The sequence below is a fragment of the Cyanistes caeruleus genome, chromosome 21 (genome assembly GCF_971803275.1).
Source record: "Cyanistes caeruleus chromosome 21, bCyaCae1.hap1.1, whole genome shotgun sequence".
Classification (NCBI taxonomy): Eukaryota; Metazoa; Chordata; class Aves; order Passeriformes; family Paridae; genus Cyanistes; species Cyanistes caeruleus.
The window spans coordinates 364,310-381,600 of NC_141721.1; the positions used below are offsets into that span (position 1 = coordinate 364,310).

General features: G+C 49.3%; 2 protein-coding genes across 8 annotated transcripts in view; both read right to left on the reverse strand.

The window, feature by feature from the left end:
• The window catches only part of RNF43 (ring finger protein 43), a 43,180-nt gene extending 38,158 nt beyond the window's left edge, over nt 1-5,022 (reverse strand). The window contains exon 1 of the mRNA XM_086859426.1: nt 4,680-5,022. Within this exon, the coding sequence (XP_086715552.1) occupies nt 4,680-4,916 (237 nt within the window). The 5' untranslated portion in view covers nt 4,917-5,022. The remainder of the gene's footprint in view (nt 1-4,679) is intronic.
• Nucleotides 5,023-14,754: 9,732 nt separating this feature from the next.
• MTMR4 (myotubularin related protein 4) overlaps nt 14,755-17,291 on the reverse strand; it is a 49,556-nt gene continuing 47,019 nt past the window's right edge. For all 7 annotated transcript variants that reach the window (XM_086859406.1, XM_086859407.1, XM_086859409.1 and 4 more), the window contains one exon: nt 14,755-16,984. In XM_086859406.1, coding sequence (XP_086715532.1) covers nt 16,807-16,984 — 178 coding nt within the window. In that variant the 3' untranslated portion in view covers nt 14,755-16,806. The remainder of the gene's footprint in view (nt 16,985-17,291) is intronic.

Sequence of the window (17,291 nt, forward strand, 5' to 3'; positions counted from 1 at the left end):
ACTGCCTCACATTGTGCTATCTGACCAGTTTATTCACATGTAATTTAAGTCCCCATTATCATTTGGTTCGACTTTCCCACTTCTTTGATCTCTGTCAACATTATGCACTCAACATCCTTTTGTGGATGCAGGAGCTGGGAGTAAGAAGACTGCTCAGGTATTTACTGTGGAATGGGTTGGGAGTGGGAACCTCTGGGAGCAGAGGTGATTCCAATTCCAGCTGCAAGTGCACTGCAGCACTGGGAACAGTCTCCTTTGTCCAGGGTGATCCCAGAGCGTTCATTACAGCAATTCCAAGGGCCAATTATCACTGCTCTTCTGAACCCTCCTCCTCTAACTGGATCTGTGATTGATTTTCTCCTTCTGAATGGTACATGCCACCTAAAAAAAAAGGCAATTCAGGCTCCTCCTCCAGTTCTCACTCAATCCATCCTAAATAGATCAATCTGAATGTTTTTAAAAGAATTATTTTTCAGGGGGGAGAGGAGGAAGGAGGATAATCCTTGGTTTGGGGGTTCAGAGCCTTTAGGGAGCTTTTTCTGTGGGTTTTTTCAGGTTTGATTTTATTTTCTTCAAGGTGTTTTCCTGAAGTGGTAAGTTAAAACACTGCACTCTGTGGGTAAGTGAAACTTGACTTTCTCCTACAATCCCCTCATTATGAAACTGCTGAGTTTGTACAGAAATGGAATGAAATTGCAGTGAAATAATGGATTCACTAGTTCTACACACTGCCTGCCCAGTAAGACTGTGCTACTGTCCCACACATGCACTGGAATTCTCTGTGTCAGCACGTGAAGGGATTGGGAATGCTGATCACTTTGCCCTCCCTGATGTGAGGTTATCCGTCTCTTTTTAAATATCATTAATAGAGACTCTTCCCAAACTTTTAACACTTTTTCTCAAATACCCTAGATTAGACTGTACCAGCCCCTGCCACTCTGCACAGACTAAAGGAAATCATCCTTTCCCCTGTGTAGAAGATGAGGGTTATACACACTCAAATTAAGAGAGATTAATGCTCAGTTTTTATAATGCACCCTTGAATCTTGATCATCCTTGAACTGTCCTAAACCAGACTGTAAGTGATGAACTAGATCTTAAACATAAAGATTTTTTTTCTTTCACAATAAGATTTGCACATGTAACTCAAATTAGAGGAATCTCCTCTCAACTCTCTCCAGTGACTCTCCTTTTCTTTCCAAGACATTCCTTATTTTCCTATTTACCTTCAAACCAACATCAGCTCTCTCCAATACCAAGTGGAGACTGAGTCAAGAGCAAGAAGGAAACTGAGACTTATTCCTGAAAAGTCAGCCAACAGAGCGGCAGAAGTATCAAAAAAAGAAGCTGAAAAATCTCTATAGCAATCCTGTGAAAGGGAGTTCATCTGCAAACAGCCATGGGAACTGGAATTTCGAGGGCATGTCAAATCCTGAGTTGCTCATGGATTGTCCATTGTTGGTAAGTTCCATGCACGTTCCTTCCTACTTGTGTAAAAGCTTTGGTTCCTCCATCTGTAACAAAGGGCCAGGTTTTGACTCCCAAAGGACTTTTAACAACAGTTCAGGCTCCTGCAGTGGCCAAGCAGAGATCACAAAATCCCAGAATGGTTTGGGTTGGAAGGGATCTTCAAACCCATCCAGTGCCACCCTGCCATGGCAGGGACACCTTCCCCTGTCCCAGTGTCCAGCCTGGCCTTGGGCACTGCCAGGGATCCAGGGACAGCCCCAGCTGCTCTGGGCACCTGTGCCTGGCACTGCCCACCCTGCCAGGGAACAATTCCTTCCTGATTTAAACCTCCAAACATAAATTTCTAGTTTGGAAACTGCCAGTGAGTAACCCAGGTGCTTCCCGTGTCCAGCAAGAGTTAATGCTCCGAGCTCCCTGAACAAGCTGGAGCACTGCACAAGCCTGGAGATGATTTCTGCAAGAAGTCTGAGGTGTTGCTTTTTTGACCTATAAAGGCTTAAGTGGCTCTGCCTGCTTGAGAAATTCCTCTCCCTTTGCATCACACGGCAGCAGCAGCAGCAGCAGGGTTGGAGTGCCAGAGGAACAGTGCCAGGGTGACAGTGGCAGGGGTGGCGGCTCCCTGGCACCTTCCTGCTCACCCACTGGGCAGCAATGGAAATACAGAGATTCCCCACAAAACCACTCATGGGGGCAAAGGCTGAGAGGGGAATTCAGCACTGGGGCTCTTTTATTGCAGGTAGAGAGGAGATCGCTAAAGTTGGCTTCTAAGATGGAACACACACAACCAAAGTCCGTTGCTGTAGATGATCCTGGAAAATGGGGCAAGGAGAAACGAAACCAGGAAAACATTCTGGAAAAAGTACCTTTGGTGAGCCTCCATCATTTACATGCAGGGTTTTCTGTATTAAATTAAGAATCCATTTCCAAAAATATATTGACCAGAGCACTATGAAGATAATTATAAGTCATAATAAAGAAAACCTGACTTGACTACAGGGTCAACTCTGCAATACTGATCCTTGGGCAATCCTGTTCTACCTCTGCAGGAAGAGAATATTGCGTTGGAAACAGGACTGGGCCATCCATACCTCTCTTCCAAGCCAAGTTCTGCAGTTTGTGTTCTCCTGGACAGGCTGACTGCACCTTCCAGAGCCTGACACAACCAAGACCCTTCCAAAAATGCTGTAAAAGCCCCACTTCTTGACTCAATAACTAAATCTACTGTATTATGTTGCTAAACTACATTTGAAGAAGCAATTGTGCAGGTGTGTCTGCACAGCTTTAGGTTTATTTATTAGGCAGGAGTTCCAGTGACATCCAAGTTAAGCATGTGGCCCGACATTTTGCAAGATTGGGGTGTTGACAGCCATGTGCAAAATGAGATGCCCCAATAAAGCCTGATTCTGGTGGGTTTAATATCCCACTGTCTAAAAGCAAACTGAAAAGTGTTTGTCCCACTGATTTCTTCCTTATTTTGTACCTGAAGAGTTACGTCCCCATTTCGTGTTTCCTCTTTCCAGAGGTAAGAACCCAGTACTGGATCAGGACCCAAACGATTCTAAACGTTGTTTTATCAGCCAAGTTTCGATGTTTAGCAGCAGAATTAGAAAGCACAGCCTGAGATCCGCAGGAGAGGTCACAGGAACGCTTGGCTAAGCCCCAGCAGTGCCTGGCACCGGGCAAACATCCTGCTGCAGGAGGCACAGCCTGACCCCTGTCCCAGCGCTGCCGCCCCAAAGCCCGCGCTGGCTCCAGGGGATGCGGGGCAGGAGCTCAGCTGAGCACACACAGGGGCACAGTCAGGGCCTGAAACACACCCAGGCCAGCCCAGGGTCCGTGTGCCCAAACTCAACAGGCTGCATTACAGCTTCCCCAGCCCGCTCCATCTGGAGGATGACTTCTAAAGGATGAAACTGGACACTATTCACAGCTTTTTATTGCAAACACCTGCTTGATGCTGCTGTGATGGCACAAAATTCCCACCTGGCACTGCTTCATTTGCTTAGAAACCTCCACACATCCCTCAGGACAGGCTATCATCCTCCCGTTTCCAAAAGGTCCTACTCTATACTTTGTGCTCGGTTGCAACATCACTGCAGCTTTTGTAAGGAATAAATATTGACTTTCCTGGACATTGCCTCACAACAGAAGAGGACCTTGAGTACATTTGTCTCAGATATTTTTTTTAGCCTGGTAATATAATTTTATAGCAGAGATTTCATTCTAAGGAGTTCAAAAGACATGGAAAAGCAGGTTTTATTAATGTCACAAACTGTCCATGTTTACTTTCAGACAGCTGACCATGCTCTAAAGCTGGCTCAACTGTCCTTCTCTTCTTAAAAAACTACACAAAATTTATTACTTTTATTTAAATTTCCAGATTACAAATTTAATTAAGATTTCAAAATATCCCATTTGGAAAGTCCTGGAAAAATCCAGAAGAAAATTAATACTTAATACTAACACAGGCTATTTTGTCTTTTTTGTTGTTGTTCTCAAGAATAAAGCACACAATTGCCAGGCAGATGAGCCACAGAATGGAGAGAAAACACACCAGGTGTCAGGAAACCAAGCTCCAAACTCAAGTGTGTGCAGGAGATGGATCTGTTCAGTGAATGGCTCAGCTCTGGCTGTGCAGCACCTGCACCTCCTACCCCAGTGTGGAGACACTCTCCCGTTAATAAAGGTCAGAGAACAGCAGTAATTCATCTATGAAAATACCTGGTGGTGCCACCACTGGAGCTCCTGTGTAGGGAACATTCACCCTCCAGGTACAGGCAACAACCAGCAGGGCCAGGGATCCTGGTGGCCACAGCCAGGATGGGTTTTGGAGCTCAAACTGAACCCCGACCTCGGCATAGAGTGTGGAAAACCTCATGGATTCCAGAGAAAAAACCACCAGTCCTGTTTTCTGTCGGATGTTTCACATCCCGACATGTGACTCGACACACTCAGCTTTATAACATCAGTTAAGATAGGAAATGATCTCGATGGACTCAGCCGAGCACATGCACAGTTGAGCAGCAGCAGCGAGGCGCAGCTCGGCCCCCAAGGAGTGTAACCAGCAGATCCCTTGCAATGTGGGAAACACGTCTGCTAGCAGGCTCGGCCGAAGCCCGGGGACAGCGCCCGGAGCGCGGCACAAACGCGGAGCTGCACAAGGGGACACGGGGGCCGGGCTGGGGAGGGACCAGCGCCGCTGCTCTTACCTGGAGCAGTTTCCCTTCGGCCGGAGTCACCTCGGCGACGTTGGCGAACTCCCCTTCCAGGATGATGGGCTCCACCTTGAGCGGGATGACCCTGATGATGGCTTTCTGCGCCGCCGCCCGCTCCGACTCCACGGCCGCCGCCAGCGCCAGCCCGGTGTGGCCCAGTCCTGCCTGCAGGGTCGCCATGAGCAGCCAAGGCCAGAGGACAGCCAGCTGCACCTGGGGGCCAGCACTCATGCTACCAGCAGCGGGCTCGGGCCGTTCATACCGCTCGGGAACGCGTCCTCAGCGCGGCGGGCCCGGCGCTCCCGGCTCCGCTCAGCCCGGGGCTCGCTCAGCTCAGCCCGGGGCTCCCCGGGGCTCTGCTCAGCCCGGGGCTCGCTCAGCTCAGCCCGGGGCTCCCCGGGGCTCTGCTCAGCCCGGGGCTCGCTCAGCTCAGCCCGGGGCTCCCCGGGGCTCTGCTCAGCCCGGGGCTCGCTCAGCTCAGCCCGGGGCTCGCTCACCGCGGCTCCCCGGCTCTCGCCATCCGCGCTCCGCTCGCCCCGTGCCGCGTGCTCAGAGCCCGCCGCGAGCTCACGGGCATATTTTAAACAAACAAAATAAAATAAAATAAAATAAAACCAAAAAAACAAACCAGCCCAGTATCCTAAATTGTGAGTCTGTCCTGCGGCAGATAAATCCAGAAGGATCAAGGAAACAGGTTGTGAGCGAGGAGTCAGTTTGGGTGCACGGGGAGCATTAGGAACTCCTCGGTCCCACGGAGATGAGGCACACGGAGGTCTCCCCGCGGATGTGGAGGCCTCCTGCCTCCTGGCCAAGAGTTAGGAAGATCCACAGGTCCAAAACATCCATCCCAAATACCCTGGAGAGACACCTCACCTTCTTGCCAGCATTCCCACAGCATAAGCACAGCCCTGAATGTTACTGCAGCGATTGGGATCCTTCCCAGAAATTAGGCAGGCGGCATTCCTTCAATTTATGGTGACAAGAAGGCTCGCTCCAGTACCGTTCCCTTCCAAATGGAGTTGATCCCTTCCATCTCCCACATGCCAGAAGCGCTTCATTCAAGTTTGGAGACGAGCTTTACTTTTCCCTTAGAAGCCCATGCTCACAGTCTGACTCCGGGTGGAGTTCTCGAAGGTAATTCATAAAACACAGAGCTCCTCTTCACGGCTGCAAGTTCCCAAGAAATGAAAAGGCCCCAAACAGCGCCGAAGTTTAGACACGAAGCCCAGCAGGTATCGGGCAGAAAGTTGCGGCGTATCTGGTTTCTCTGGCACTATTTCTGTTCCGGAATGGCCACTTCAAGCGCGCCCTGCGAGGATCCCGACTCAAGGCCCCACAAAATAAAATAGAAAGCTCCACGGTCTGCCCAAAGGTCACACGAAACGCACGAAGGAGTCTTCATAACTGGGAGAATTAAGACAGAAAGTGTTTGCGATTTAACTGAAGTTACAGAGATCGCAGGGCTCTGGAGAGAAAAGGAGATTTACAAGGAAAAAAAAAAAAGCTTTGCAAACCTGTTAGGCAGCGAGGCTGCCGGAGTCCGCGGGGGCCGCGCCGGGAGGGAATGCTGCTGTAAATCCCAGGCAAAAGTTACTTCCAGTAGCTTAACAAAACCATGTGGCTCTGAGGATGTTTGGGTTCGGTCTTAAAAAAAAAATAAAATAATAAAAATTGGAATTTGTAACCGAAAAAAAGTATCAAAAAAAGAAGCAAACTCTCTCTCTCGCACACACGCAGCAGGCAGGTAGGTGCAAGCGGATCCGAAAGAGGATCCAGGGAGATCAAAGGGAGAAAATTACAACAGGCAGAAAGCTCCCGGGACAGGCAGGGCTGAAAGCGAAGTGTCCGCATGAACTCGGCCGAGCTGCGCTGCAGCCCCGCGCTCCGGGAGCTTCCCCAGCGCGGCGTCCCCGCAGCGGAGGCGGCCACGGGCCGTGGTGGCGAGCGCGGCCGGCGGCCAGGGCTGGCACAGGGGCACAGCGCCGGCACAGCCCGCGGGCGGCGGGGCGGGGACCGGAGCGGGGCTCCCGCGGCTCCCGCGGCTCCCGGGGCTCCCGCGGCTGCGGAAGGTCCCGGCGGGGCGGGGACCGGAGCGGGGCTCCCGCGGCTCCCGCGGCTCCCGCGGCTGCGGAAGGTCCCGGCGGGGCGGGCGGCCGAGCCCCGGGCCGGCCGGGCGCTCGTACCTGCGGACACGGGCGGGTGGAGCAGCAGAGCCGCCGCCCCCGGCCGGGCCGCGGGCTCCCCCTCCCGCCCGCCCGCAGCGCCCCGGCCCGCGGGGCGGGGGACACCGGGGCGGGGGACACCGGGGCGGGGGACACCGGGGCGGGGGACACCGGGGCGGGGGACACCGGGCCCGGCCCCGGCCGCCGCTCCGGGCCCGCCGCGCTGCCCCGCGGGGCGCTGCCCATCGCCCCCGCGCTCGGGCAGCTTCCAGGTCGGGCTGATGTCAGAGGTCTGGAATTCCGCCGGGAGGTGCAGGATGCTGCGGGCCCGAGCGGGGATGCCGGAGGGCGCCGGGGAAGCCGCCGGGAGCGGCGGATCGGGCCGGGGAAGCGGACAGCGAGCGGCGGTGTGACACTCGCGGAAAGGGATAAATGCTGCAAAGGAGGAGTCGGCCCCTCTTTTGTAAACTTGTCGCTGTGCTGAGGGAATTTGTCGTGACAGCCGCAACTGCTGAAACACGAAGGATGTTTTCAACTACAACACTCGGTCATTTACAATTTAAAACCCAGGGAAAATGCAAATCGACCCCCATTTCTGTTAAAAAACTTACTGCAGATTCAGTATAAAGTGTCAGGTTATCTATTTAAATATCCACATACTTATCTAAGTATCAATACACCTATGAAATATTCATATGCCTACAACTACATACATACATACATATATGTGTATGTACCTCTAACTGTGCACACATGTAACTGTCCATAACTATACACATATATCGATATAACTGTATATGAAAATATAATTATCCTATAACTTTAGACATTTATACTATAGCTATATACACATATATAAATATAGCTGTGCACACATATAAATATAACTATACACATAGGGAGCCCAGCTGGCAGCTGCTGCACATTTTCACATGCTCTCTCTTGTTCCTTCCTTTCCAAAGCACCCCCCCTTGAAAGGCACATCTGCCAGCAGATGGAGATCTAGGAAGAAGCGGGAATGCTGAGTAAATCTGGGCCTTGTGTGTGTCCCCTGGCACACACATGGAGGGTGTGCTCCTGTCAGGGACTAAAACATCCAGCTCCAGTTTGGGAATCTGAGGCCTGCAGTTGAAAGAACAGGAATCCTGCTATTCTTCCAGCTTTAAATATAAAACAACAACAAAAGAAATTATCAGCAAAGTGCTCCTGTGCTCCAAGATCTTTGCCTTCCCTTCCAGCCTTACTAATTCTGTGATTCTGTGAGTCTGCTCAGCATTAAATACATGCAGATATATATATATAATATGTGCATCATATTAATATAATTACATATTAATTATGTGTGTGATATAACAATATTCCTGAAGATCTGTGTGAATATAGTGACTGAATACTCCAGGGTAGTTTGGGAAGAGGAGTTAGAGAAAGGGTATTTCTGAAAAAGAAGAGAATCTGTGTAACAAAAGGGCTGATAGTCCCAGAATTGCTCTTTAACATGGAATAAGCTCCAGGCATTGAGACATGTCCAGGACCACCCTCAGCCTTCTTGCCAGTTACCCAGGACACTGAGCCTCAAGACCAAACCCCCTCTCCCCAAAACAGGGGCTCACACAGCTGATCCTCCAGTTGCCAGCAAGGAGATTTGGGGTGCCGTGATCCTGTGATCTGGGGCTCAGGAGCTGGCAGGATCAGGGGATGGTTTTCATCAGACCATTTGGGGCAGGCCAGCAGCACCTGGGGAGGGGCTGAGCGAGATCCAGCAGCTCCAGCACAGGGACGAGTCCTCTCCCAGAGCCTGCATTTGGGGCAGGGACACCCGGGGCACAGGGGGACAAACCTCGAGGACAGGAACAGCAGGCACAGCTACACCAAGTGCAACTGCAACTTGTCAGACACCGCCAGACAGAAATCAGTGAGGATGCTTTGTAGCAATCAAATGTTATTAAATTATATTTTCCACAGAAAACAGAAACTTAATATCTCTTTATTAGAAACAACCTGACCATTTATTGAAATTTTCAAATTTAAAAATCTTTAAGAATCTTTAAAAATCAAATTTAAATCTTTGCTTTCAGTGGAAAATCTCAAAATACTCTTCTGTATAAGATTAATAGAACTTTAAAAGCTTCCACTTCATGAATTCACCTGCACTCAGTTTTATATCTGCCAATAACATTTCCTTCCTCTTCAAGGGTTTGTCCACGACTACAGGGGATGACTCCCAAGGATGCTTTTGCCATTACAGAGTAGGTCTGAACTGCTGAAATGTTCTCCTGTGATCACAAGCTGACAGGGCACAGTCACTCCAATGGCTTTTTACTTTAGTAGAATTCATAGAGATCAAAGAACCTTCAAAGCAGAAAGAAAAGAAGGAGAAGTCTCAAAACCAGCAAGTCCTACCCAAGGGAAACCACGAGTCCCATTTTAACAAGCAGTGTCTGTCCTGTTCCTTCTGGAGATAAATCACAGTTAAAGGACACTGGAAAGGTAATTTCTTTTGACAAAGATCATATCAATATGATGAAGAGAAACTCAGGTATACTTAAAGCACACAGGTCATCTTCTGGGATGCAATGCAGGACCTCACACGCATTTCAAACTGGGAAAAGTGCCCAAAGTGCAACTTAAACCCTTTCAGTTCCTCTAGCTAGGACAGAAAAGAATGGGACAAGGGCAGCAGTGAAACGATGGAAAAGGACCAAAGATGGAGAAGTCAGGACTCAAAAGATTGATGGTTTGATGAGCTCAAAAGGAAAAATGATCAAATTTAGCCACGGTGGTGAAAGTAAAGATGGGAATTTCATTGACAACCAGCCCTTTTCAGGGACTGTCATGACTAAAGCAAAAGCTTTGGAGTCATTTTCTATCCCAAACATCTATTCTGAGGTAAGTTTTGTGATTGTGACTCCCATCACTGGTCCTTAAGTCCTGAATGAAGAAGAAGCTCATGATGAAAGTGAGAGGACAAAGGTGGACTGGGTGAAAAATAAATATTGGAATATCAATGGCCTGACTGGCTGCTGGCTATTCCCATCCTTACACCATCACATTACCCTAACCATAGCCTGGCCAAGTTGGATGTGGTTGGATAAACTTGGATAAGCTTATATTTAAAAAAAAAAATAAAAATGAATAAAAGACAAAGGTTCATATTTGCAAGGCAGGAAACTGGATAATCAAGCTTGGGTAGGTCAAGTCTTTTTCAACACACATAAGCATAACTTGCTTTGCTTGTCCTTTGTGAGGGGGAAAAATGGATAAGCATTAATGTGTAGTAGAAAAGGAAGCCCTTGCATTTTTACTTCAGATCTTCTGATATCTGATAATCCAGGCCCCTCAAGGAGGGAACACTTTCTTCTGGAATGATATAAAACATTTGGAGTAGGTCCTGTAGTTCTCTTTAATAAGGCACCTTGGAGGTGGGGCCAATTCCAAAAGTCAGTGGAGTTTTCCTCATTCATCAAGTGAAACTCAGGGCTGTGGAAAGCTGTCTGAAAAAGAGTGGGGCTGTTTCCCAGTCTTTTCATAATAACAGAGAATCTCTTTTTGTCCAGGCAAGGACATTCTTCAAAGATAAACATAGATGTGTTAGCTAAGATAAATTCTGGTCAAGGCAAGCACTGATGAGGACACCCACAATGCTGCTGCCCTGGAACCTCACTTGAACTGCAGAGCTGTTCCTTTCGTGTTCAGGCCTTCTTTGAAAGAGACATTTGTGACCCCTCACACCTTCCCTTGCTCAGGCAGATCCATTTCCAAATTTGTAGCCTTCATCCCAGAGGTCCAGAAGCCCCCAGCTCTCTCCTGCTCCCTGGGAGGTGCTGCCGTGGCAGGGAAGCCACAGAACCAGCACAGCCTCTGACAGGCACTCACGTGGGATTTACACAATAACCCAGAAGGTTTTTAATATCTCTGCCTATTGCCCCTTTTGATGGGATGTTGCTGTATTTTTGTGCTGTTTGGAGCAGCAAATCTGAGAGCTGAACAACACAGAAAGAGCTGGTGGCCATCATTCCAAAGCAGCAGATGTGGGAATGACTCACATTACCCAAAAGCTAATTCTGAGAAGCTTTGTGATGAAATCTGGGCATCTTTGAGAACGTTCTGTGACCTGTGAACAGAACACAATTCTGGATACTGCCAAAACCCCTAAATGATATCTGTGAATCTCTCACTGCAAGCTCCAAAGTGTGTTTGCAAACCTGAGAAACCAACAAAAGGAACCTTTGAAGGGCTCTTGTGAAGACAAAGTGAGCGAGCAATGGCAAAGGGGAACTTTTTTGTAGCTTGTTGGAATGATTCCAAGGGAAAATGAACAGATACTACAGAAAAAGCCAATCTTCTAAGAAATGAAAGGAAAGACCTGAAGGGGAAAAGTGCTTGTGGAATAGGAGATAAGTGTAAGACACCAAATGTGTGTTTCTGCTGGAAATTGAAGAAATGCCTGGATAATTTCCAGGCATTGTGGGTAGGAATAGGCACCAAAAGGGGTAATCACCAGCTCAGCTGGGCCAAAGTACACGGGACTGACACTCTCCAGCATCTCCCATCCCACTCGAGCACATGCTGCACAGGAAATACCAAGGAAACAACTTCAGACCATCCTTTCACTGGGAACTTATAGAGTCAGGCCCAAAAGTTATTCTGAAGGGGAGGTAGTTACTCATCTGGGGTCAACAGAACTCAAAGCTGTGCAGGAAATTAGGGAATGCAGCTGTGCCTGTTCCTGAACGATCAATGAACACTTGGAATGAGTCTGGATACAAAACCTGCAAGCTCTGGTCCTGTACCAGCTAAAGGACTGATGGAAATGATCACTGAAATGAAGACAGTCTCTTCAAGAAGGGAAGATGGGAGAGACAGTGTTGTCTGCACTTCAAAAGCCAGGTGGGATTAATGCCTTCCTGCCACAGCCCCAGAGGTCTGGCAGCTGTCAACTCTCTGCACACTTGATGAACTAATAGGCTCATCAGAAAGAAATTGTCTTCCAAAGGCATCCATCTAAGAAAGTTGGAGTGACTCAAGCTCTGGGAGGTGCCTGTTTCTCTCCACTGACTCTCTGTGCAATCTCTGTGCAAGCCCAGGCACATCCAACTGACTATTACACATTCAGATGAATCTTAGGCAAGATGAATCCTACAACGAGTTTTACAAGTGCATTACTAATGCAGCTACTTTGCTTTTCTCAAGGGAAAATGTGCTGCTCTTCACGCTGTGTTAAAACAGATGTTTTCAGCTGCTTTTTATTTTAAGAGTCTCCTTTTGGCCCCGTGACTTTTGAGCCCTGCATTCAAAGATAATGATTTATTTTAGCGGGGGTGTATCACTCAGAGCTCCAGCACTGCCCTGAGGTCACCACTCACCAGAAAGGTGATCATGGGCTACAGAGCTCCTGGCCACTGGTGCAGCTGAAGGCACGACTGGACTTGTGAGGTTGGGGCACCAATAATCACCATTTCTCACACAGCTCCCTGGACTGATTTTTCATTCTTCTCTGATAATAAAGCTCCACTGCCTTTCTCTGATTTCCTACCTCTAGCAAAGATTTTGCCAATAGTAAAAAGCAAACAGAACTAAATCCTTCAAAGAATTATGGACTAAGAGACCCAGGTGGGAATCTTTTACTGCTCTCACAGTGAAAAACCCAGAGAAAACTTCTTGTTGCTGAAGTGAGAGAAACGTGTGAACTGTCTCTGAAAATGGACTGGACAGACACCTGCACACCTCAGCAAGCTCAGAAACTCCTCCTGCCTGTGTCTCTCACGTTGAGCACTCCCAGGGTTCACAAGGTCACTTCCCTCTCCTCCCTCCACATCCCCACGGTTTCAGCATTACCCATTAAGGCTCCTGAGGAGCCCTGGGCAGCCTGAGCTGCTTCTCACTCCACAGAAATGTGTTTATTTGTTCAGTGGCTGCTGGGGTAGCATGGCACATCACATGCAGCCCGGTTATTGATTCACCAGGGATTCCTGGCAGTTGGTACGTGGATGGGGAAGGCTTTGATGTCCCTGTTTGTGCTGGGCTCAGACCCATTTCAGCAGATATCAGTTACCTCAGGCTGAACGTGCTGGCAGTGATGGATTTATATTCCTGTAGTGATAACGCTTCCCTCCACGCTTAATAACCAGGAGAGTTCAGTGCCCCTCACGACACCAGCCAGAGTGTTCCAGCAGCTTGTTACCCAATAAATATTATTTATAAATAACGATTTCCCTTCTAACTGCATGGGGGAATGCTGCTGTGGTATTTTCCCTGCTGGGGATAAGGAGCCAACAGGTCACAGCCGTGTCCCAGCAGTCGGCATTCCTCTGCCTCTCCAGGTGACATTGGAACTGCTAAAGATGGAAGTTAATAAAAAATGGCCTTTTCTTGTAAAAATGCTGCTCCTGACTAATAGTGAGCAGTGTTGCTGTGCTGAGCACCCAGCAGAGCTGAGTCCAGCCCCTCCAGCCAGTGTCCTGCCATGGGCAGTCCCGGTGTGACCAACCTGTCCCACCTGGGCTGGGCAGCAGGTCAGGCCCTGGCCAGTTAATGACTGCCCACAGGTCAGACTGGGCTGAGCTGGAGCCCTGCTGAGGGGAAATGCAGCCTCATCCTCAATCCCTCAGCAGTCAGGGATTCTCTCTGAGGCTCAGCAGCTGCCTCAGGGAATTCCTCAAAGCCCAGCCCTCGCCTCACTGGGGCAGTGACTGCATTTTCCATAGAGGCTACTCCTCTAAACTCTTCATAATTCTCATGTCAGTCAGGTAGCACCAATTCCATTTCACATCACAAATCTGTATTCAAGTGTTGGTAGGGCTGTAATTTCAGTTTTATCTGGTTTCTAGAAAGAATCTCATTTAAATTCCTTGTCTGTTTTACAATCTGCAGCAAAAGCAGCGTCCTGAGCTGAGCTGATGTGAGTGTGAGGAACAATGGATCACATTTCAGGGTGACACTGTCCTGCTCCCCACAGCTCTGCGGGGAAAGCCTTCAGGTATCACCTGTGTGACAAGAACACCTGAGCCAAACTGAGGGAGTTTACCAGGCTGAATTTCAATATCCCTGGATCTCTGAAACTGAGGACAGGCTTTGCAGGAGATTGTCTGGCTCCATCACAAACTGTGACTGACCTGCAGCACCGTGCAGCTGACACAGCACAGCTCTCCCACCCACCATCCTGCAGAGGAACCACCCACACACCTGCCTGGAACAGGTGCGACCAAAATGTCAGTCAGGAGCGAGGGGATCATAGAATCAAAGAATGGTTTGGTTGGAACATACCCTGAAGCTCATCCAGTGCCACCCCAGCCATGGCAGGGACCCCTTCCCCTGTCCCAGGAGCTCCAGCCCCAGTGTCCAGCCTGGCCTTGGGCACTGCCAGGGATCCAGGGGCAGCCCCAGCTGCTCTGGGCACCTGTGCCAGGCACTGCCCACCCTGCCAGGGAACAATTCCTGCCCAATATCCCACCTCACCCTGCCCTCTGGCACTGGGAGCCATTCCCTGTGCCCTGTCCCTCCAACCTTTGCCCAAAGTTCCTCTCCAGCTCTCCTGGAGCCCCTTCAGGCCTTGGAAGGGGCTCTGAGGTGTCCCTGGAGTCTTCTCCAGGTGAATAATCCCAACTCTCTCAGCCTTTCCTCATAGCAGGGAATGCTGCCTAACAATGCTTCCTTAGAAAGAAAACAAGTTCTCCTTGGGTCCTCACAGGAGTGGCTGCAAGGCCCTGGTTATCCTGGGAAGGATAATCCTGCAGATTTGTCTGGAAGAGGACTGAGGTGTTCTGTGCCTTACCTGTGATTCTGATTGTGAGAAGAGATACTAAATCCCTAACACACCTTAATCAAGGGAAAATGTGGTAACAGCAGCCTGAAACCCCCCAGGTGAGCAGAACTCCCCACACAGGAAAGAAAAGGCCAAACCCAGCAGCACTAATATAGAGATTTTATTTCAACTGTATCGAGTTGTACAGCACATTTTGTTTGTCACAATGCCATCAAACTGATTGGAGAGTTTTTGGCCAGCACATTGTGACACTGAAACTCACAGGAGCTAAAAGCAGTTTGGACTAATGGCCTGAATGGGAGGGCCAGCAGTACCTGGTATCTGGCTTCCTCATCTCTTGCAGTCATTCCAACACGTGCAAAACAGGAGCAAATCCAGCTTCTTCTGCCAGGCCAGTGGTCACACTTCCACGACTGCAAGGTACAAGGCAGGGCAGAATCTGAAGCAAGGTGCCTTCTCTTCCCAGAGCCATCTTGGTTGTTCCCAGTGTAGAAAAGAAGCAGAGTCTAAGTACAGGGTCTTCAGAGGATGAGCTTCACTCACACATCAGGATTTACAAAACCAGAGACTGACAAGTCAAAGTGCAGGAAAAGGTCCTCATTTCATTCCTTCTGACAGAGATGACAAACCATTACCCAAAGATCTGATATCACAACAGTGTCAAGGCCTTTGCCTGGTTAGCAGAGCACTGTCCTCACAGGTCTTCCCTGCCACACACCAAGTCTCAGCTCCTGAAGTGCAGAATATATTGGAAAGAAAACCTATATTTCTGCAAAGAAATGCCCCACTTTCAAACTCTTCTTCCTGACTAGTATCCACAGATGCCTTACAGAGGAGGCAGGATGGATGGATGCTCCCCGAGGGACCTAGGGATTACAAGCCCACTGAAGCCCACTTTATAAACCTTTCTTCCTTTCTAAACCCAGTTCCTTGTCCTTAGGATGAGTTGGGATTCCTGCTCTCTAGTTTAAAGGAGAAGCAGAGAGGCAATTACAAGTTGGCAATTCTGAACTTTGACCGCTGTACAGGAGACAAAAAAAAAGAAGTCAAATTCAAGAGGCATTTCAGGTAGCACTGGGGCAAGTCAGAGAGATTGTTTCCACCTCTGAACACATGCCACACGTCATGGTTATCACTGCAGCTTGGCTGTACATCCTAAAGTGAAAAGCACAGACCGTAGTGTCTATGTCAGCCAGTGTCCTTCCCCACCCCTGTTTTGGTATTGATGCTTCATTCTCCCTTCTTCGGGTTACATTAAGTGCACAGAAATATATAGCAGCATTTGGACTGAAACCCTCACATACACCAGACAGCACATTCCAGGAGGTAAAACAACACATTATGGCCTATACCCTCAAGGTATCAAGTTTTCAGGATAAAGAGCAGTAGGAAATGGAGAGCTGAGGGCAGAAAAGGGGAGGAAGAGCAACACAGGAACACGAGTTCTGTTTCCATGCCAGGAGAGGATCAGGGTGCCATTCCTGTGTTAGCACCAGGCTGTGACACGACCGCAGACAAAGCAGACAGGCAGAGCAGAAGTGAAAAGCCAATCTCCCATCTCCCCGTGGTGCTGGGGGCAGGGATGAAGTCCAGTGCGACACCGATCCCAGCGGAGCCTGAAAACGGACACGATCTGCTCGGCCCTTTTCAGCTGGAATGAGTTTCTCTTCAGAGCCCGAGAGAAAATCAATTAGTGATGGCTAATGAGTCTTGTTCACCAAGCTGATCGCAAATCACACTCATGGAAAGAGAATCTACAGATCTGCTCCAGGCTGAGGCCCTTCCAATGCCTGCGGGGCCATCGGGAGCTTGCCCTGTTCCTGCTCACACAGCAGGCTGCCTGTGGAGGGGGAGGTGGTTCTAAACATCCCTTTCTATTGCTCTGGGGGGACTTTGCACAGGCAAGAGCTGTCAAAACGTTGCTTTCCAGCTCACAAAAGGAAGAGGCTGTGATTCTCTCTCAGCCCTAGGCCATCAGGGCTACAACACACGGGCCCACCGGCTCCAGGGTGGGGACACAGCAAACTCTGATCTGAGCCCTCTGCTCCAGCCCGCCGGTGAGGCTGCTGCAGACAGTGCATTCCAGCTTGGTGCTCGAGTGTTGTGCCAAAGGCCTTCACAGTTACCCTGGAGGCAGAGTCACCCTTCAAACCCACAAGAGAAAAGGCTGGGCTTAGACAGGTCCCTTGTCTGGCATTCAGCTGGAAGCTGTGGCAATGGGTTTCTTCATATGTTGGCTCATGAGCTCCCTGGCACGAGACACTTGGATATGGTCATAACAGGAGTTACAAACGAGGACAGGGTCATACAACTGCTGATCAGGGATGGGCAGCTTCAGATGGCAGCAGGTAGCACAGAACACATTCCCACAGTTCCTGTCAAGGAGAAAGAAAACCAGTGAGAAGAGAGCTGGGACCACCACAGCAGAACTTCAGCAAGCACAGAGGGTCCAGGCCAGGGCAAAGCACCAGCCTGATTGAGGATTGTAAACATGTTTCTTATTCTGTGGTCAGCAATGCAAGCAAACTGCTGGGGCTGACAGGGGCTCATTGCTGTCCCAGAGAGAGATCAAAGGCCTTGGAAAAACAGAAACACGAGCAATGTAGCATAGAACTCTGCAGGGAACTGATGAGGCCTGGCATGTAGTAGGAAGATCTAAAACCTTTTCCTGGGAGCTGGAGG